General features: G+C 37.8%; 1 protein-coding gene across 2 annotated transcripts in view; it reads left to right on the top strand.

Annotated features, from left to right (window-relative positions):
- The window catches only part of Sh3yl1 (SH3 and SYLF domain containing 1), an 88,602-nt gene extending 69,808 nt beyond the window's left edge, over positions 1-18,794 (top strand). Inside the window, exons 10-11 of one of the 2 annotated variants that reach the window (XR_004943350.1) lie at positions 12,484-12,556; positions 17,281-18,794. Coding sequence is in view for 1 of the 2 variants with exons in the window: in XM_036170246.1 (XP_036026139.1) it covers positions 12,484-12,494 (11 nt within the window). In the remaining variant the exon portion in view is untranslated. Of the gene's footprint in view, positions 1-12,483; positions 12,567-17,280 lie in introns of those variants that run through there. The other variant, XM_036170246.1, reaches the window with a different exon arrangement.
- Positions 18,795-22,462: the final 3,668 nt, after the last annotated feature.

Below are 22,462 nucleotides of genomic sequence, written 5' to 3' on the forward strand. Positions count from 1 at the left end.
ACAAGTTGGGGATATTAGATTGATGGAAAATTTCTTCTGAGTCATTTATGCCTTCTCCCAGGAATGCTGCTTCTAAGTTTTCCCAGGATAGTCTGAACATAATATTCTCCTGCTTTTAGGGAGATATCTTTATCTACTTGAAGGTCTTCCTTATGCCTTAGAGGTTGTAACACATAAAGGAACCAGAGGTCTCATTATGAGGCTATGAGACATTTTTGAAACATCTGTCCCTGTACTTACACAGGAAAAAAATAATCAAAACAAAGTAAACTTTAAAAGGTCAACAAGATACAGTGGGCTAGAGGAGTTGGCCACAGATCATATAAGTCTCTTCCCACTATACACTCAGACAATTATGTGGCATACAACTCTGCCCTACACAGAAACATATTGATGAGCAAAGTATGGAATGGAAAGATGATAAAAGAATGAGATGTCAAGACCTCCTTTTCTTAGAAAAGTTAGCACATACAGAGCCACTATGATGTCATATGACCAAGGAACAACAGGGTGCCAGGGTCAGACTTATAAATAAATTTTATAAAGTTGTAAATGTGAACATTGTATTATGCCAGAATTTGAATAATAGCTGCAGCAGCTTTGGCCTGAGGATTTTTCTGTGGCACTCTGAACAATAACAGTTAATACATTGCTTGGGACATGGCAAAATGCCCAGGGTGGCTTGAAGATTTTGTTTTGGTCTAGCATCCTTGAAGCTATCAGAGCTACCAGCCTGAGAACAGGATGTCATTTGCCTCTAGATTCTTAAAAATTGGGTTTTGGGTTAATGAGTAAGAACAATAACTCTGTTTATTAATGATGCCAAAACTTGAGGGAAAATAATTGGAAATGATAACTCAGTTCTGTCATAGTTTATTAATGATCACTAAAAGATGAGCAAAAGGAAAGTGAAACACATGTCCAAAACCAAAAATGATATGATCTATGTTTTGGAACATCACGAATGTATCCCTGCTTCTAAATTCTGTATAAATAAAGGAGCACTCTGGCTGCTAGTTAGTCAGGCTGCAAAATTCTACCAACCACTTTCTTCACCAACTCCTTACATCCTCTGCTGGGATCTTTTCACTGCTGGGGATGGATCCCAGCAGAACTTGATGGTATTGTATTTTAGGGTTTGTTAGTATCAGAAATCTGCTTAAGGAGACCTAGGCATGCTGCAATTGCATCTTCAACTTCTACATTTATGCTGGTGTATCACAAAACGTTAAAGCTGGAAAATGTTCCATTGTTTGGTCTCTGAACTGAAAACTAAATTTTCATTCTGAGATTTTGAGGTGTTGCTCTCCAGAAGGATTTCTGGTACTGGGACCATTAGGAAACTTTTCTTGAGAGCTATACCTTATGATATCAACATCAGCAGGGAGGGAATGTAAGACTGTTATGTTTTACATCACAAAACATGGAACATACTTAGTAACATGTAACTAAAGTTTCCTGAGACCTTGCTGGAGACCACCAAACCTAAGCTTTTTGCCTGTTGCACTGTTCATTATTGCTAGTGCCTAAAGACTCAGTGGAGGGTGGTCATGGTGGGCTTGGGGATCCTGGTCGAGCCCCCAAATGCTGTGCCCAAAGTCTATACCCCAAAACCACCAAGAGACCAAATCCACTGCAAAGAACAAAAAGAGCAGGAGAGACCTCAAGCAACATGGGTGAGAGTTTTTATAGTGACTAGACAAGGGGAGCTTGGGAGATTCCAAGACTGCCCAGTTACAGACCTGGGATTGGCTCAAGCCCTGGTTAGTGGTATCTGGACTGAGCTGATTGGATCTCTTGGTCTAGGGAATTGTAACATTTTAGTCTCAGCACCTGGAGATGTCTGTCCACTTCTGATTGCCCCTTCCCTAAGGGGGAAGGTGTCTGGCTGTCTTTGTAACTAGGGCAAAAGTCAGGGGCAGTCGGGAGTTGGGGGCATCCTGCTCAGGCCTTTTTGCTGTGGCTGTACTTCCTTCTCCTGAGGCCTGGGTCTCTCAATATATAACTCTTTTCAAATGTTTACTGTGATGTCCAACATCATCAGCCATATTTATGGGAACAGTATGTTAAAATTTAAAAATAGACCACTTGTTTTTAAATGCATGAAAATTTCATCATTCCTTTTGGTTGTGTTGGTACAATGACGATTTTCAAGTCAGCAAAGGAAACACAGTCAATTGCATAAATTTTCTATGCCTATATCATGAGAAAAATCAGTTCAATGTCCTTCCTTGTACAAGTCAAAATTGGACTTACTTCATTTGTTAGTCAATTACTATGACTATTAAATCCAATTACAGCAACTGAAGAACTTCCTATAATCCCCGAGTCCTATTTGTTAAATGCTTTTGGAAAGTCAAAACACTGAGGGTAACAGCAGATTTATAGACCATAGGGATTTTATTTTACCAGAATTTCCATATCCCATACTTACTTAGTAGTAAATTATGTAGTTAGTAGTGTTATTCAAAATAAATTGCTTCCTGCTTTCTCTCTCTACTGCAGGTTTTTGTCCTTAGCATAGGGATTTATGATCACTAGTGCTAGGCCCAAGAAGGAGAGAAAAATAGAAGGAAAAGAGACACAGAGGGTAGATGTAGACAAAAACCCTCTCCAGCAGAAGTTGAGGGCTGCATCAGAGCAAGAAAGTGTGAAAGCTTGCAGTCATTAACAATGTGTACAGTGATTGGTTATCAGGGGAATCCCATCCCCAGAAATTTCACAAGCAAGAGTGAGCCAAGACAGTGGTGACACACACCTATAGTACCAGCACTCCGGAGGCAGAGGCAGGTAGATCTCTGTGAGTTCAGGCCTGGTCTATAGCCAGCCAGGACCACACACACACACACACACACACACACACACACACACACACACACACACACAAAACAAACTTGTCTTGAAAAACAAAGCAAGAATGAGTGTATATCTACACACACACACACACACACACACACACACACACACACACACACAAAACAAACTTGTCTTGAAAAACAAAGCAAGAATGAGTGTATATCTACCAATCAGAGTCCAGATAGGCACAAGTATATAACCCAAGATACCAGGAACGGTGAAATTGAAGTAAAGTGAACCAGTGCCCATGCGCCTCATTGACTCTCCGGGAAGAGGGTAGACAATGGGAACCCTGAGGAAGGTGGTAGGAAGAAGACTGAAATGTTCTCATTGAGGATGGTAGAGTCTGGTCAACAGACTCAGGAGGTCTGAGTATTGATTTAGATTGGATCAATAGTCACCAGAGCGGCCCATCACTAGCAGTCCCAGGGATGTGTTTCTGTTGCCTTTGTTTGTTTTGTTTGGGATGTCTAAAAGGGGCTTTGCAAAAGGAAGGGGACTGTGGATGTTGCAAGTCTGAGCAGCCATTCAGTACATTGTTGGCCAACTACTTCTGTGCTTTCTCTAGGAACCAGGATATCTTCAACTGTGGTTTCAAGTGGTGATCATGAAGCAATAAGCTGTCAACACAACAGCAGAAACGTAGAGTTGTCAGGACCTTACCCTGACTACCTGGTGTGGGTCTAATACCTGACCTCAGTAGGAGTGGGGAATGGCTGTAGGGTTCTGTCTTAGGCACCTATTTAATCTCCTAAATTTCAGCTACATGTTAGAGGTCAAACCCAGGGTAGGTAGTGAGCAAGGCACATAGCTGGGGGAAACTGGCTGAGGTGACAGCCCTCATCAGAGCAGTGGGGAAAGAAGCCAGAGGTCTTGCCAAAATGCTTCCGTGGGAAGAACCCTGAATAAAGGCTTAGTTTTGTGATTGCATGTTCTCATCTTCTTTCTAGTGAAGTGCTTATGGTGAGTCCAAAATGATATTGTTTCCACTTTCATATATGCCTATCTAATTTGGCAAGTATTTTGAAGTATTCAGGTACTCTCAGTCACAAGTACATTTCACAGATATCTGTTAGAAGCTATGATCCTTTCTCAATGTTAATGGTGGTATGTGGCATCCGCTGCACACAGCCAGATCTTCTTAGAGTAGGGGTACTAGAATGCTACTTTTTTTTAAAAAAAGTAGTTCCTCAGAGAAAATTCCATATCTGGCCATATGATGGCAGAATATGTCCAAGAAACCACACAGATCATTGAACAGTTTATTTGACCTACTATCAGTTCTGTGTTCTGAAACCCAGCATTCTTGGGACTTCCTGCACTGAACTCCAAAGGATAAAGTGCAAGAATAGTAATCTTATTTTAGTAGTAATTCTGTTTCTATTAGAACCAAGAATCTGGGCCATTGAAAGCCTCTGGTGTTAGTTCCTAAAAGAATTTCTCATTTATGGTTTAATCCCTGCTTTCTTTTTTCAGAGCCTGGGAAGGGGATGACAGATGGCAGAATCCAGATATCTTTTGTGTTTTTCAGAGCCCCTAGATTTCCAGGAAATAAAAGTGATATCATTTACTGGACCCTAGATATTCAGGAATTCCAAAACTTTGGATACTCAGATTTAGAACATGCAATCACAGAGCATTTGCTGTAGCCATCAGGGGCACCTCTGGCTACCCAGACGTCACACACGATCATCAAACAATACGATGGCAGTTTCCTCCAGGTCTCACATGATTTTGGTCTCCACATTCTTCCTAAAGTTAGCTCAGGTGTTCTATGTCTGATACTGCTCACATGGCCAAGAATCTAAGATTAGATAGGCCACAGGCCTAAAGAAAAACCAAATTCTATTGCTCTGCTAAAAAGGAACATAGCAATAAATGACTCATAATTACATACTCTTCTAGCCATAGACCAGTGTCTCATTCAGCCATCAGAGAAGCATTCCTCCCACTGTAGAAGAGAACAAATACATAGACCCACAACAGGACACTGTGCAGAGAGTTGGAGACTTTGGAATGCTAAGTCCCAAACATAATGTCTTAATCAAACCCTCTCCTCAGGGCCCAGGAAATTATGCAGAAGAGGAGGCAGTGAGATTGTAACATCCAGAGGGGATGAATAACAACAAGGTATCACAGACACAACAGGACTGACATACAGATGAATTCACAGAAACTATGGCAGCATGCACAGGCCCTGCACAGGTCCAAGCCATATGGAGTCACAGTGCTGAGAGGGGAAGAGAACACAATCTCCCATTCCTAACCACAAAAGCTAACTCTAATTGACTACTGCTTGAAAAGGAAAATGTATTTGTTACCATTAGATATATTTTTCACTAGATATATAAACCACACTTAAGAGTAGGCCCCGTGCCAAACTATAGATGGCCAACACAAAACAAACATGATAGTATTTCTGTAAACTGTTTTTGTCTCATATTGCTTTGTTTGGGCATTATTTTTTATCTTACTGGTCTTTAAATTCTATATTATGGTTTCTATATCTGTGTTTTTAAGGTGTGTGTGTATGTGTGTATGTGTTTCTTATGCTTTTTTCTTTGTTTTTAATTTTTTGTCTGTTTTCTAAAAAGAGATAAAAAGAAAATTTAAGTTGGATGAGTGGAGAGGTAGGGAGGACCTCGGAGGATATGAGGGAGGAGAAACCATGATCAGAATATACTGTATACGAAAAAGCATCTATTTTTAATTAAAAAAAAAAAAGATGTAGTTCCAAGTTCAGGTTTGCTGAGCAGTGAGTTTTAACAGGTTTGTCTTCAGGAAAGACTTGCTCTGAGACCACATGAAAATCTTGACATTAGATATTTTGGAAACAAGGAGAACATAAGGCTATGAATGCTAACTAAAAACTACACAACATTGAAATTCATTATTTATTGAAGAACTCTATGGCATCAGAAGGCCATACAGGAATAAACTTTTTTCTCACCAGCATGAAAGGTTTTGTACCATCCAGAGATGCTAGTGGTCAGCTAGGTCAGCATCATAGCACTTACACCCACACATTCTTTTGAGTTGATCTCACGTTTTAGTAAATACTTCCCCCAAAACTCTTCACTCAAGCACTTCTAGACCATCCATGTGACTTAACCATATTCCAATTTCTCTGTTCAGAGAGGATGGCCCAAGAAACGCTCACATGAAGTTTTTTCTCATTCCATTGTTGTACATTTGAGCAACTGTTTAGCAAAAATCTCCTTTTCTCTTTATTTTTAGTGCTAAGTGATTAATTTAGTCATTAACTAAAAATCAGTAAAAGCAAACTTTGTAGTGAATGAAGAATAAAGGATAAAAGGAAAATACATATATCTTCCAGGTAGTAGCCATCACAGACAATAAAACACATTCTTCTTTCAATTAAAAACTGTCTTTAATGTATAAAATCATATCAGATGCAAATGAGCACACTTTTCTTCCTTTCTTATTTGTATCACCTTTATCTCCTTCATTTGTGTTACCATGTAGGCTAAAATTTCAAATATTTTGAACAAGAGTCAGGAGAGTGGACATCCTTGTCACGTTCCTGATATTAGTGGAAATGCTTTGAGATACTCTTTATGTATCAAGATGCGGGATTGAGCTTGCTGTACATTGCATTTATTATGTTGAATAAATCTCTTACATTAGGCATTGGTTTATTTATTTATTTCTTGTAAGTTCTTTTTTTTTTTCTTTATTATTATGTGTTTTAAATTTTATACATCAGCCATGGGTTCCCCTGTCCTCCCCCCTCCCGCCCTCACCCCCACCTTCTCCCCAGCCCCTCCCCTCCATTCCCATGTCTTCCAGGATCAAGGCACCCCTGGGGATTCATTTAAACCTGGTGGATTCAGTACAGGCAGGTCCTGTCACCTCCATCCAGACTGAGCAAAGTGTCCCTGTGTAAGCCCAAGGTCCCAAACAGCCAGCTCATGCACTAAGGACAGATCCTGGTCCCACAGACTGGATGCCTACCAAGAAGATCAAGCTGTTCAATTGTCTCACTTATCCAGAGGGCCTGATCCAGCTGGGGGCTCCACAGCCTTTGGTTCATAATTCATGTGCTTCCATTCGTTTGGCTATTTGTCCCTGTGCTTTTTGCAATCTTGGATTCAACAATTCACGCTCTTGCAGACCCTCCTCTTTCTCAACAGTTGGACACCTGGAGCTCCACCTGGGGCCTGGCTGAGGATCTCTGCATCCACTTCCATCAGTTATTGGATGAGAGTTCCAGCACAACAGTTAGGGTGTTTAGCCATCTGATCACTGGACTAGGTCAGATCAGGCTTTCTCTTGACCATTGCCAGCAGTCTACAGAGGATGTATCATTGTGGATTTTGGGGGACCTCTCCAGCACTCTGCCTATTACTGTTCTCATGTGGTCTTCATTTATCATGGTGTTATTCCTCATTCTCCTTTTCTGTTCTTGATCCAGCTGGGATCTCCTGCTCCCCTAAGCTTTCTTTCCCTCAAATATTGCCCTTCATTACTCCCTCTATCGTCCAGGTTGTTCATGTAGATCTCATCCATTTCTCTGTCATTGGGTGATCCCTGTGTCTTTCCTAGGGTCCTGTTTTCTAGGTAGCCTCCCTGGAGTTGTGTATCAGTCTAGTCATCTTTGTTTTACATCTAGTATCAGCCTATGAGTGAGTACATACCATGTTTGTCCTTCTGAGTCTGGGTTACCTCACTCAAGATGATTTTCTCTAGATGCATCCATTTGCCTGCAAACCTCATGATGTCATTGTTTTTCTCTGCTGAGTAGTACTCCATTGTGTATATGTACCATATTTTCTTTATCCATTCTCCAGTTGAAGGGCATCTAGGTTGTTTCCAGGTTCTGGCTATTACAAACAAAGCTGACATGAACATAGCTGAGCAAATGCCCTTGTGGTATGATTGAGCATTCCTTGGGTATAGACCCAAGAGTGCTATAGCTGGGTCTTGGGGGAGATGGACTCCCAATTTTCTAAGGAAGCGCCATATTGATTTCCAAAGTGGCTGTACAAGCTTGCATTCCCACCAGCAGTGGAGGAGAGTTTCCCTTGCTCCACATCCTCTCCAGCATAAGCTGTCTTCTGTACTTTTGATCTTAGCCATTCTGACAGGTGTAAGGTGGTATCTCAGAGTCGTTTTGATTTTCATTTCCTGGATAACTAGGGATGTTGAGCAATTCCTTAAATGTCTTTCAGCCATTTGAACTTCCTCTGCTGAGAATTATCTGTTTAGTTCTATAGCCCATTTCTTAATTGGACTGTTGGGCATTTTGATGTCTAACTTCTTGAGTTCTTTATATATTCTGCATATCAGCCCTCTGTCAGATGTGGGGTTGGTGAAGACCTTTTCCCATTCTGTAGGCTGTCGCTTTGTCTTGTTGACCATGTCCTTTGCTCTACAAAAGCTTCTCAGTTTCAACAGGTCCCATTGATTGATTGTTTCTCTCAGTGTCTGTGCTACTGGTCTTATATTTAGAAAGTGATCTCCGGTGTCAATGCATTCAAGAGTACTTCCTACTTTCTCTACTATCAGGTTCAGAGTAGCTGGATTTATGTTGAGGACTTTGATCCACTTGGATTTAAGTTTTGTGCACAGTGACAGATATGGATCTATTTGCAGCCTTCTACACATTGACATCCAGTTATGCCAGCACCATTTGTTGAAGATGCTTTCTTTTTTCCATTGTACATTTTTTACTTCTTTGTCAAAAATTGTATGTTCATAGGTGTGCGGGTTAATGTCAGGGTCTTCAATTCGATTCCATTGGTTCACATGTTGATTTTTATGCCAGTACCAAGCTGTTTTTATTACTGTAGCTCTATAGTAGAGCTTGAGGTTGGGGATTGTGATGCCTCCAGAGGTTGTTTTATTGCACAGGATTCTTTTGGCTATCCTGGGTTTTTGCTTTTCCATATGAAGTTGAGTATTATCCTTTCCAGGTCTGTGAAGAATTGTGTTGGTAATTTGATGGGGATTGCATTGAATCTGTTGATTGCTTTTGGTAAGATTGCCATTTTTACTGTTAATCCTGCCTATCCATGAGCATGGGAGATCTTTCCATTTTCTGACATCTTCTTCAATTTCCTTTTTCAGGGACTTAAGGATCTTGTCATATAGGTTCTTCACATGCTTAGTTAGATTAACCCCAAGGTATTTTATATCATTTGTGGCTATTGTAAAGGGTGATGTATCTCTGATTTCCTTCTCAGCCTGTTTGTCTACTGTATATAGGAGCGCTACTGATTTTTTTGAGTTGATCTTGTATCCTGCAATGTTGCTGAAGGTTTTTATTAGCTGTATCAGTTCCTTGGTTGAATTTTTGGGGTCCCTCATATATACTAACATGTCATCTGCAAATAGGGAGAGCTTGACTTCTTCCTTTCCAATTTGTATCCGCTTAATCTCTTTATGCTGTCTTATAGCTCTGGCTAGAACTTCAAGTACTATATTGAATAAGTAGGGGGAGAGGGGACAGCCTTGCCTTGTTCCTGATTTTAGTGGTATTGCTTTGAGTTTCTCTCCATTTAATTTGATGTTGGCTGTTGGCTTGCTGTAGATTGCCTTTATTATGTTTAGGTATGGTCCCTGTATTCCTGATAGCTCCAAGACCTTTATCATGAAGGGGTGTTGGATTTTGTCAAATGCCTTTTCTGCATCTAGTGAGATGATCATGTGGTTTTTTTCTTTGAGTTTGTTTATATGGTGTATTCCATTGACGGACTTTTGTATGTTGAACCACCCTTGCTTATATAAGTTCTTATATAAGCAAACTCTGGGTCAGGTAGTACTGAGTAGTCATAATCTTTTTCTATCCAGTTAGATCTTGCTAAAACTGGCTAAGAACAAAAGGTAAGCCATTTTTATTCAGATATCTTCTGTTCAGGTCCTTTAACTATCTGGCATCCAGTAAGAATTCAGTAAGTAGACTATTAATTGCCATTGATGTGGAGTACTTTAACATCTTTATTCTATTTAGTGTACATGATATCTCATTTATCTAAAATAACATCTTGGATTGATTTTGTTCTTTCTACCTCAGGAGTAGACATAAACTCTAATTGTTTGCACTTCATCAAGATGAAGGTATGATGGTTAGCTTAAAATAGTTATTGGGCCAAATTAGATTAATTTATATAAAATATGTGATATTTCACTCAGGGGAATTAAGATTGTATGTTGATTTATAAAAAGTAATGAGCAGGTGAACATGGCACTGGAAGATCCAGAGGACATTCATGTTGAGCACAAAGCAGATGTGTAGTGGCCTTAATTATAAATATTCAGCACTTGAAGTTTCCAAACTGGGAATAAATTTGATTCTCCGACTTTAAGAATAAAATATCTCATAAAATATAAAAATACACCAAGTACCATTACGTGCCGATGCATTCCCATATCCCAAAATATTTCTTCCAAATTTTGTGAATAGGCTGAAAATGAAATGACATGATGTTTTATATATGTTTATTTGACTCAGCACTATACTATGGACATGTTTTTAAAACAAAACTAGAATTTTCCAAAATGTTAGCATCAATTAAATTTTATATTTATTCTTGAATTATAAGGCAATATCTCTTTGAACAATACTATCTCATAAATACATCATAGTCCTATGCTTAACAAAATGCTATTTATTAAACACAAGTTGAAAATCTTTTAAAATTACATAGATGTTTTATCCCTATATTCCTATAAACTATAGCAGTTAACAATTTAAAATGTTTATAATTAGAGGAATTGATTTTAATTGTCTCTTATTTTTATAATTTTAATGTTTAGCCCTGCTGGGTGTTTAAGATAGGAATGAAAAATGATTGGGCCCAGTGTACTAGGTGGTGAGGGGTTTTGTAACATATTAGATTTGCTTTCAGGGAATAATAAAAGTGATAGATTTTGCTTCTTTCCTAAAAATTCCAAACTAATCCTAAAGTCAAGATGAATTAAAATGGGAAATCTTAACATTTAGGTAAATCAGACATTAGTCTGTAGGTCAATCCTTTAAAGTGTGTGCTATTCACATTTGTGTAGAACCAACTTTCAAAAAACATTGTCTCTACCCTTTTCCAGAATTATAAGAATTTCTGCCAGTGTTTTATCTTGGCACAGCTGACTTTGGTTTTTGTCAACTCATAAGTAACCTTCACTGTGAAAAGTTTATACTATCCTTCTATGAGTGTTCATCAAAAGCAAAGAAAACAAAACTTAAAATGTCATATAACCTATCATGTAACCAAGCACAAAGCTCAGGGTTGTTCTCAAAATAAGACCATAAAAATGTCAGCATAAGGCAAATGCCTTGCTAATAAAATTAAACTATATGCAGCTATGGTGAGTATACAGATTTGCAGTTTGTACTACAAACCGTGCTAACAGAAAACAAATGACTGTGAGAGAAATATGTTCATCAATTTATTCCTCTTTTGTCTCATTGACCAATATTTATTTGAACCATTAATAATTGATGAGAAGTAGCAAGAGCTACCATAGGGCCAAACACAGACTAAACAAGGTGAACAGTTTTTCTTTAAAATTTCCTACAGTGTGCAAGAACAACCTACATGGCAAACATGAATTTGATAGTTTAATTTTTTGGGACACTTTACTTCTAATACTAAATGAGATATGATCTAACATTGTATGTAAGTCTATGTAAGTTTTCAGTTGCCTATTTTTGTTTACTCTCCAAGGATTTTGGCAAAACACCAAAATCAATACAAAGGCATTGCTCATTTTATGGGTAGAATTCATCTGGTACACACAAAACCAGGAATTCTCATCCTCTTGGAAACCCCATTACATGGGTATTACCTTTGTATCCCAAACATAAAATTGAGGAGGAAGAACAGGGGCTAGGGATCTATCTACATTTGTAGGATGCTTGTCTATCATACAAATAGTCCTAGGTTTCATCCCTGGCATCAAATAAACTGTGTGGAGGCAGGAGGATCAGATGTTCATCTTTGCCTACATAGTGAATTTGAGAGCAGTTTGGGATACTCTGTCTTGAAAGAAAGAAAGAAAGAAAGAAAGAAAGAAAGAAAGAAAGAAAGAAAGAAAGAAAGAAAGAAAGAGAAAGAGGAGAGAGAGAGAGAGAGAGAGAGAGAGAGAGAGAGAGAGAGAGAGTGAAACTGAGGAGTAGGCTGAAGATCAAATGGCAGAACTGGAACTCAGGAGCACTTGCCTAATGCCAGAAGACCAAACATGAGCCACAAACACTCCAGATCTGTGTGTGGACAAAGTAATGCTTACTTCTTTGGGGGAACTAAATTTTCTCTGTTTGGCTCTTTTCAAAGGAAGGATTAAAGTGGTATCGTTGGCATCTATAAAGTTTCAGTTCATAGGGTTAGTTTTAGAGCATCCAAGCTCTCTGTTGAAGTGGATCAATGATTCTAGTATAAATGGAGGGGAGAAATCCAGCAATCCATTCCCATATAACCTAAATTTAATAGAAAATATCTGTCTAAACATTTCAATTTAAAAGGAAGAGTTCTTAAAGTGGGAAATGGTAAAAGTGGTCACTAGGGGCTTTAAGAAAGGTGGGGAGGAAAGACAATAAGTTTTTTTTTTTATTTTATTCTATTTACAAAGAACAAAGACTTTAGAAAATAAAACTCCTTTCTCACACAGGGTCCCAGTAAAGCAGGAGGAAAGCAATGAAAAGCCAACATAGCCTGGAAAAGAGAAATGTGTTTTAACCCAGGTGAAGTAACTATTTCTAATCTCACTCTGTTCAGTTTGTTTCCTCATTTATGGATATGGAATACTTACCAGATATTATTTGACATGTACAAGGTGCTGATAGGGATTTGACAAATTATATGTGCTAGCTTTCCACCAAGTATTCCTGTGTTGGAGTAGTGGCATGTCTTAGGAACAAGGTGAAGTGCTGACAGTGATGCTGGGAGGAAGTCGAAGGCTAGATTGGAAATGGTACTCTTGGTTTGTTTATCTTGTGCCCTATGACATGGCCTAGATAATCAGAGAATTGGGGAAACAAAAAGGCGTACTTTTCTCAGTCTTGTAATTATAAAAACCTTACAAAAAATTAAATAACCCTTTTCTTTTGCACATAAAGTTTTTCATATTGTAGTAGGCATATGTATGAAAGATTCAAAGAGTCTCTACAAAAGTTGATAATAGTTAAAAGTGGTAAGAAGAGTTGGTAAAGAAAACCTCAAACTCACCATGTAACAGCAAAGAGAACACTGGAGATTAAGAATAGGACTGAGCCGGTGGTGCATGCCTTTAGTCCCAACACTCGGGAGGCAGAGGCAGGCGGATCTCTGTGAGTTTGAGGCCAGCCTGGGCTACCAAGTGAGTTCCAGGAAAGGCACAAAGCTACACAGGGAAACCTTGTCTCAAAAAACCAAAAAAAAAAAAAAAAAAAAAGAATAGGACTGAGCATTAAATATTGGAGTTGTACCAACTTTGTTCTTTGTCTGCAATACCTGCGAGGTCCTGTGATCACTCAAGTGTCAATAAACACTAGTCACCTTTGCCTTTGACTATATTTCTCCTTGTTTCTAAATTGAAGTGTCACAAAGCTTGTTATCTTATATTTTGTCTTTATCCTCCCACTTAGAATCTACCTGTCAGTGTCCATTTTTACTAAAGCAAGAAGAAAGAAAAAAACCATACTGCTTTGTATTTGTGCCCTGAGCTGCCTTAGAGTGTATGGATACTTTCAAAGTGCTAAGGCTAAAAACTCCTAACACTTTATTTTGTTTTGATTAGTACATAATGATTTTGTACCTCAGATTTCTCAAAAAAATACTAATAACTAATGACAGGAGAACAGATGGGTCTGCTCTTTAGAAATGCCAAATCTGTCAGTACTACAGAAATGTTCACCAATGATATCAGTGGTCCTCAACCTTCCGAATGCTGCGGCCCTTTAATACAGTTCCTCATGTTGTGGTGACCCCCTAACCATAAAATTACTTTCATTGCTACTTTATAACTGTATTTTTGCTGCTGTTAAGAATTGTAATGTAGGGGGGTGGGGGGAAGAATTGTAATGTAAATATCTGTGTTTCCCAATGGTCTTAGGTAACTCCTGTGAAAGAGTCATTTGACTCCAAGGATTGACCCACAGATTAAGATCCACTGACCTTGATGCACCACAGCACACAGAATTTAAAAGAATAATCATAAACCTCAGATGAAACTTCATCAAAGAATTCAAAGAGTTTTAAAAAACACAAAGAAACTTAAAGAGAATAAACTCAAAGAGAAAAATACCTTAGAGATGCTCAAGAAAACAAACATAAGGCTAATGGAAATGACCATGGTAATCCAGGATTTCAAAATTCAGTTCAATAAAGAACTAGAAGCATTGAAAAAGATTCAAGCTGAAATGAAGACGGAACTAAAACTCCAATAATACAACTAGAAAACTCAAGGGAGAGCCTTACAAATAGAATGAATCAAGCAGAGGATAGACTATCAGAATCCAAGGCAGAGTAGATAGATAAAATAAGCAAAGAGTGTGAAAATTGTTAAAGCACAGGAAAGGAACATACAGAAGATGTAGGACACCATGTAAAGACCAAATCTTCCAACTGTAGAAATGGACTAGAGAAGAATCCCAGGCCAATGGCATAGACTAGGTCTTCAACAATATCATAGAAGAAAATTCCCCCAAACTAAGGAAAGACATATCCATACAGATACAAGAAGTACACAGAATACCAAATAGACAAGACCAGAAAAGAAACTCCAAACAGCATATAATAGTTAAAACACTAAAAATAGAGAACAATGAAAGAATACAAACAAGCTGTTGCACAAATCCTAATTGGTCTTAATAAAAACCTGGAGCCAAATATCAGGGTAAATGCTGAAAGATCAGAAAGAAACAAGCCGTAGCCATTTCTCATTTTACCAACTCCTCAGCTGAAAGGGAAAGAGCCGGTCTCCACAAATGCTCAGACTGAATGCCCCTGAGTCTTCTGCTGAAAGGGTTATGAACTCCTGTCTCCTCCTGCTTTATAGTCCCTTCTCCACTCAGCCATATCACTTCCTGTCTCAACCTTCCGGGTGCTAGGATTAAAGCCGTATGACTCCCAAGTACTGTGATTAAAGGCGTGAGCCATCACCACCCAGCTGTTTCTCTTTTAGCCTGGATTAACCTCGTGTAGTCCAGGCTGGCCTTGAACTCACAGAGATCTGTCTGCCTCTGCCTCTGAGTGCTAGGATTAAAGGTGTGTGTCACCCACTGCCTGGCCGCTATGACTAACTCTGTGGCTGGCTCTGCCCTCTGATCTTAAAACAAGCTTTATTTGTTACAGCATATACAAAATATCACCACAACAAGCCACATAAAAAGGAAAACTCATAAGAATAACAGCTAATTTCTCAATGGAAACTTGGTTTCCTAATTGAAACTGTCCAATAGACAGATCATTGGTACAAAAAAAAGTAAGCAGAGAAACATAAGAATTAAATGACATGAAACATCAAATAGACTTGACAGATACTTATAGATTTTTCAACCCAAACACCAAAGAATATGTCCTATTTAGTAGCATACAGAAGTTTCTCTAAAATAGACCATGTCTTGGTGGTATGAAATAAATCTAAAGAAATTCAGAAAGGTTGAAATAACTCAATGTATCCTATTTGACTATAAGGCAGTAAAACTTAAAAGCAACAACAAACACATCTCTAGTAACTACACAACTAATGGAGACTAATCAACTCACAATTTTTAAGTCTTAAATATATTAAGCTATTTTTCAATCAATGCCATGAAATAAACCACCTCACAGTCCAATGGTTTGAATTACCTAGTCTAGGTTTGTATACCATAACCTCATTCTCCCAGAATATGTGGCCTGTCTCAGACTGGCAGGAGCTCTGCAGGTCTTCAAGCTGGCTCCTTGGTTTGGAATCAGCTGTCTGTAGACTTATCTGTGATGACTTGAGCTAAGCAACTGACTCTCTCCTGTGTGTCAACATGTACACATCTCTTATCCATTGATTAGGTTATCAAGGGTATATTCTCAGCCTGCAGAGAATCATCAGAAATGAATGAATTTTCCCCAGACCCTTGCTTGGTCCAGGTTTGCTAACATTCTATTTGCCACAGTTAGAATGAGGTCCAAGTGAACCTCAGGTGCAGAAGTTAGAGGGAGTGCAAAGACAGATCAAAGGCAAAAGGAAAACAGGGAAGGAAGGGCCACACTTTACTTATAGACAGTCTGCCAAATGTGTATTCCTAGCTTTCCAAGTTATCAAAGCATTTGACAGAGAGAACTCCATGAATTAATTTACCCCATAATCATTAAAAACTAGAATGATTTCAATTAACTTAGTTTTTTCACACATCAAAGTGCGAAAAGAACTAAGATCCTTTACTGCCAAAAGCAAGTAGAATCAAATACTTGTTGAAGGTAGAAAGACAGGTTTTATTCAAATTACTGCCCCTGGGTTCATGGACTCAACTCCAATTCAGAAGAGACTGAAGCTTCCAAATGGAAAAGTTTCCTGGAGTCTGAGAGCGTCTCTAGAACACTGCACAGGGAGTTTTAAGGCAAAGCCATATCCATCTGATCAGTTGAAAAAGCAAGTTAATTATTTTAGCAAATGTATAGGAGTTTCCTGGAACACTTTCCCCCACAACACTGCAATTTGAGAGACACATTCACACTACTTCACAACTCACCTGCACCTTCTGTGTCTCTTCAGACTTGGAAAGGAGAAATAATTCCCTGGAAACAAGGAAACTGTGACTTGTAATGTCCTTCTCCCATGAAGCCTTGTGAAGAGAGACAGCCACCTGACACAGTGCTAATGACACAGTTCTGGCTTTGGTTACATATATAATAAGCATCGGCGTAGGACCAGCTCCAGACCATGTAGTTTTAAAACTAGTGCTTATTTCCAAGCCCTGTACTTATTTGTAATCAGAATCTTCTCTGTTGTGGCCAGGATCTGGAGCAAATGTACCCATTGGCCATTTCCATGGTCTATTGATTCCCAAGTCTTTAAAAAAAAAAAATTAGGAAGCTTTCCTAAAGTGTGAAGTCAATTGTTAATTTTTCAACTCTTAGAAAATATCTTTTAAAAGATTAATTATTAATTAATTTTCTGTTTAAATACTAATATGCTTATAAAATTAGTTTTTTAATTTACTAATCTTTGGTTCAGAGAGAAATATATGTTACTCTAGAGCAAGACAACTGGACTCTATGTGGCCTCCAAGGCACATGTGCCAAGCCTCATTCTTTGTCCAATATTCCTTTATTTGCTAACACAGCCATGGACAAAACAGGTCCCTGGAATGGACCTTTCAGCTCCTGTAACCACAGTTCCCCAAGAACAAGTCTAGGCAATTTGTAAGCTGCCAATTGCTTATGTAAAATTATTTTTATTGAAAATTATCATGATTGAAGTTTGTCATCAATGTTTTCTTTCACTCAGGTGAAAATATCATCATTTGAAGTACCGAACTGAGCACACAGAGTTCTTGTTAAAGATAGATCACACCACCATGTTGTTCTGACTGGCTTCTTTTAAGACTAGGAAAAGTCTATGTGGACCAAGAATTTTGCTTTAGTGCCCATCTGTGGCTGTGAAATAGTATTTCATCTGAAGTAAATGGGATACTTGCAGACTGCAGAGCCAGAAAAAGATGCTGGACTCCTTCCAACACCTGCCTACTTAGGTCAGGACCTAATTGGACTCACAAGATGGTGACTCTGTGCCCAGAAGTCCTTCTCCCCTTTGTTCTTGTTTTCTGATGAATTTCAGAATTGTCTTAGAGTAATAAAAGGAAAAAAAACAAACAAAACAAAAACAGAAGCTAGTGAGAGTTCAAAGAAAGGCGATTGGAATTATTCAAGTCGATGAATAAGTAGCAAAAGAAAACATTGAAGGAAGTAACTAAAAGGAAAGTGGTCTCATAATATAGTTAGCTTTTATAAAGGGGGTTATTGACACATTCTCCTATACTTTTAATAAAATCAATAGGAGTAAATTAGGTTTAAATCAAAACAGAAATACGTTGATGTACTGCAGTTACTGGGAAACTGCAGCTTCCAAAGTTCAGTAAAATCTCCATAAAAAGTATGAACTTGACTTTGATTTATGGCCCAGGGTAACCTTTAACTTTGTTTTTAGTGGATTGTTGAAATTAGTTTATTAATTAGGGGTTTCCATAGGCTTTTTCACCAACAGTGTTTGTTAATGCACCCAATAACTTTTCCTCTCCCCATCATTCCATGCTTCATCCTTGTTTAATAATCCTTGTTCAATCCTTCTTATTTTCATCTCACATATATTCTACTATCTAACCTATTATAATTTATGAGATAGTATGCTTATTTATGCCTTTTTATACATCCTTCTTTTGAGTTATCCATCCATCTCACCCTATAATTTGCCCCATACTCCTGTACCTTTTCTTGCTTATGTCTTTTTGCCACCAGTATTTCACCTCTCTGTTTTCATTTTACCTATAATTTATCATGGTCCTGCCTTAGTATGTCCACCTCAAAGGCCCCTTTCTATTTTCCTGGCTTCCACTTGTGCTTCAAGTTAAACACTCAAAGAAATTGAAGTTAGCACCTATACGTGAGCAGTAGGATACTATTTGCCTTGCTGGGCATGAGTTACCTCATTCATTTTAAGTTTTTTCCAATTACATCTATTTACCTGAAATTTTCTTGGTTTCGTCAAAGGCATTTTCTGTATCTATTAAGATGAGCACGTAATTTTCATATTTTAGTCTATTAATGCAATAAATTACATTTATTTACTTATATATAATAAAAGATCCTTGTATCAATGGGATAAAATCAACTTGGTAATGTTGAATGATAGTTCTGATGTGATATTGAATTGGGTTTGCAAGTATTTTGTTGAGAATTTTTGACTATGTTCATCAGGGAGTTTGGTCTGTAATTTTCTTTTTAACAATTTATCTAGTTTTTGTATCCATGTAATACTGTCTTCATTAAAGAGTTTGAAAGCTTGCTTTCTTTTTATATTTTAAGAAATAACTTGAGTAGTATTTGCAATAATTCTTCTTTGAAGGTCTGATAGAATTTTGCAGGCAATCCATTTGGTCTTCTTTTTTGATTGTTATATTTAGTTGGGAAAATTTTGATTACTTCTTCAGTTTCATTGCTTGTTGTTTATCTGTTTATTTCATCTTGGTTTAACTTTATTGTGTTATATTCTTTATAAATTCATCCATTTCTTTTAAGTTTGTGATTTAGTAAACTATGGGTTTTTAAGTTATGTCCTCATGATTTTCTGAATTCTGTTGATATCTTTTTAACATCTCTCATATCTTCTCTAATTTTATTGTTTTGGGTCTTCTCTCTCCCTTTGGTTAATTTGGTTAAGAATTTGTCAATCTTGTTTATCGTTTAAAGAATCATCTCACTTCATTAATTCATTTTTGTGTGTGTTTGTTGATTTCTGTCCTTATTTTGATTATATCTTCTCATCTACTGTTGTTGGGTTTTTGTGTTTGTAGTTTTCCAAGGCTTTAAGGCAGTGGTTCTCAACCTTCCTAATGCTGTGACCCTTTAATACAGATCTTCATGGTGTGGTGACCCCAACAATACAGTTGCTTCACTGCTACTTCATAACTGTAATTTTGCTACTGTTATGAATCACAGTATAAATATCTGATATGCAGGATATCTGATATGTGACCCCCAAAGGGGTTGCTACCCACAGGTTAAGAACTGCTGTGTTAAGGTTATCAATTAATTTATTTGAAATCTTTTAAGTTTTTTTGGTGTAGGCATTTAGTGCTATAAATGTTCCTCTTAGGACAGCCTTCATTACATTGCACATGTTATAATATGCTTTGTCTTCATTTACCTAACATTCGTAGATTTTTTTTTCATTTCCTTCTGGAATTAATCTGACCCACAGTCAATCAATAGTGTGTTATTCTCCAGGAATTTATGCATTTCCTGTAGTTTCTATTGCTGTTGATATCTAGCTTTATTTTATTGTGGTCAAATGGAATATAAGATGTTATTTCAATTTCCTATATTTGTTAAGACTTGCTTTGTGTTCTAAAATATAATTTTTAAAGTTCCATGGCCAGAAGAGAAGTATTTAAGTGTAATGTTCTGTAGAGGTCCATTTGATTTATGATATCATTTATCTCCAATGTTTCCCTGCTTATTTTTTTGTCCAAATAACCTGTCTATTGTGAGAATGGGATATTGAAGTTGTTCACTATCAGTTACTCTCCCTATATTGGGAATAATCTGTGATTTTATACCCATTAGTATTTTTTTTTATGAAATTAGGCATATCTGTAATTGATGGGCATATTTTTAGAACTGAAAGAAAGTGAGCTCTCAGTTGTTCACTTTTTTGTCAAATTACAACCTTGTTCCTAATTACAGTATTCAAGGGTCTTCTTCGAATGGAACCAATTAATTTTAAGCTTTATCTTTTAAGTAGAGCTTCTATTTTATATTTTCTGTAGTCAACTTTCTATTCATCTAATAGACTGTTTCCAGTGGAAACCCTTGCTCTGGTGTATTCTGTTCCAGGGTACTTTCATCTCCAATCTTCTCAGGCTGAAACACTGCTTGCAGACTCTGCCCTAGGTGGTCTTCATACTTAACATGCTATTTCATGTCTCAGAGTCACACAATGGCAGCCCTGAATCAACTTCCATTTTCACAGAGAAGGAAACTAGTAAATGATATTGCATGAGAGGCTTGTTGCAGGGGCACTGATTTGTTTCCCTGCTTTCCTTGACATTTTCTTTCCTGGAAGTAAACAATGCAACTGAAATTGAAGCTCTGCCTCATTCCTCTTCTCCCCAGATAGCTTATCTATAGTTAATTTGCATGTCATATTTGTGTAATTCCTCACATTTGTATATGCAGTTACACACATTGTTTTAAATGTATTTGAACATCAAAAACAAAATATTCTGTAATTAATTTCTGAGTAATGTTTTTCCAGATTTATTGAAGTCCACACACATAAATCTAGTTTATTCAGTTTCTCAGTTGACTCCTATTTTTTGTTTGCTTATTTGTTTCATTTTTATTTTTAATTTTTTGAGTCAGGGTGTGTAAGTCAGGGTTCTCTAGAGGAAAAGAACTTATAGAATATATACACACACACACACACACACACATATATGACTTATTCTAATGGTTTATAGGCTATGGCCAAGAAAGTGCTAGGTAGGACATATGGTGAAGAATGTTTCTAAATCTGTGATATTTAAAATTTTTTGTTTATACCATGCCAATTTCCCAGTCAAAGGGCTAGGGAAAGCTAACTGTAAATGGTTGCAAAATATTCCACTAATGATGTGTCATGCCTTATCTGGCCTGCCTCCTGAAACTGCATGCATGGCCAATCCAGCTTTTGGCTACAGTGACTACTCAACTGTTCTCTACTCTTCTCTAGGAAAAGCCATGAGAGCAGTTATGGGAGCATTAACCCATTCTTTCTTTGGAAAGGGAAATAGTTGACTAACTCATAATCACTATTATAAAAACAATAACTATTAACATTGATTGAGAACTTGCTCTGTGCCCAACGCAAAGATTTTTACATAAGCCATCTTACTAACTAGGAAACTAGCAGATGGACACAATGAGCTGTACTGTACACAATCAGAGGCACAGAGTCTCGTGTTCCAGTTTCTTAAGGGTGCTGAATACAGACCAAGCCCTGACCTGCTATATCATACTTTTCAGTCCTTCTGAATCAGAATGGACATTGCAAACTATGAGAACAGGTTTAGCAGATGAAAAGGCAAAGGCCCCAAAGAAGTTTCCAAAAATATGTAGTTAGTGATGGTGAGGCCAAGTTCAGACCTATCGAAGGCATGTGTGTTTCTAGTTCTTCTAACTGCTGCTGCTATGAGGCAGCAGCAGAGATTCACTCCCCTCAAAAAAAAGGAGCTGCTTTCTCAGACCTTGACACCAGACTTGGTGTGTAGAATCTGGCCTGATGAGCAGAGAACAAGCTACACTTTGGGCTTCCTTGACTATGTTGAAGAAAGCCTACCCATTGGGTGTCTTCTGTCTCATGTTTTTCTCTATATGTTTCTACCCATCCCATAAGTTACTGAGTACCCTCCCTTTTTTTCCAACCAAGAAAAAAAGGTATTTCATTTCCAAATAGGCTATTTGGACAATCTGACTTTCAGCTGACTTGGGAGCCCATGTGGTTCTTCCCTGGAGCTCACTAAACACAGGTGCCATGATCTTTTCTTCTTTAGCAAGGCTTCTGTACCCCTGCTGTTGTGTGCAATGGCATTCAACTAGTTTCCAGAAACAGTTTTACTAAATCCTGCAATTTTGTGTCCAGAGCATTTAACTGCAACTTGAGACAGTTTCAGCAAGACGTGAAACTGGCCTCCACACAGGAGATAACTTACACTTTACTTGTCTGGCAGATAGTTTTAGTCTTCTGTCCAACTTTTTGAGAGATGGAATTTTGGAAATATTTTCTTAAGCTTTCAGCATTCTTATTTTGATCTTCCTTGCCTGGTGAACCCTAGGTTTTCTCATCACCTGGATTAGTACAAGGAGGAGTGATTCTTGCAGGTGTTAGGAGTTTTCTCCAAAAGCAATGAGACCTGCAGTACCAGCCAGTGACT

This window comes from Onychomys torridus, chromosome 21, assembly GCF_903995425.1.
Source record: "Onychomys torridus chromosome 21, mOncTor1.1, whole genome shotgun sequence".
Lineage (NCBI taxonomy): Eukaryota > Metazoa > Chordata > Mammalia > Rodentia > Cricetidae > Onychomys > Onychomys torridus.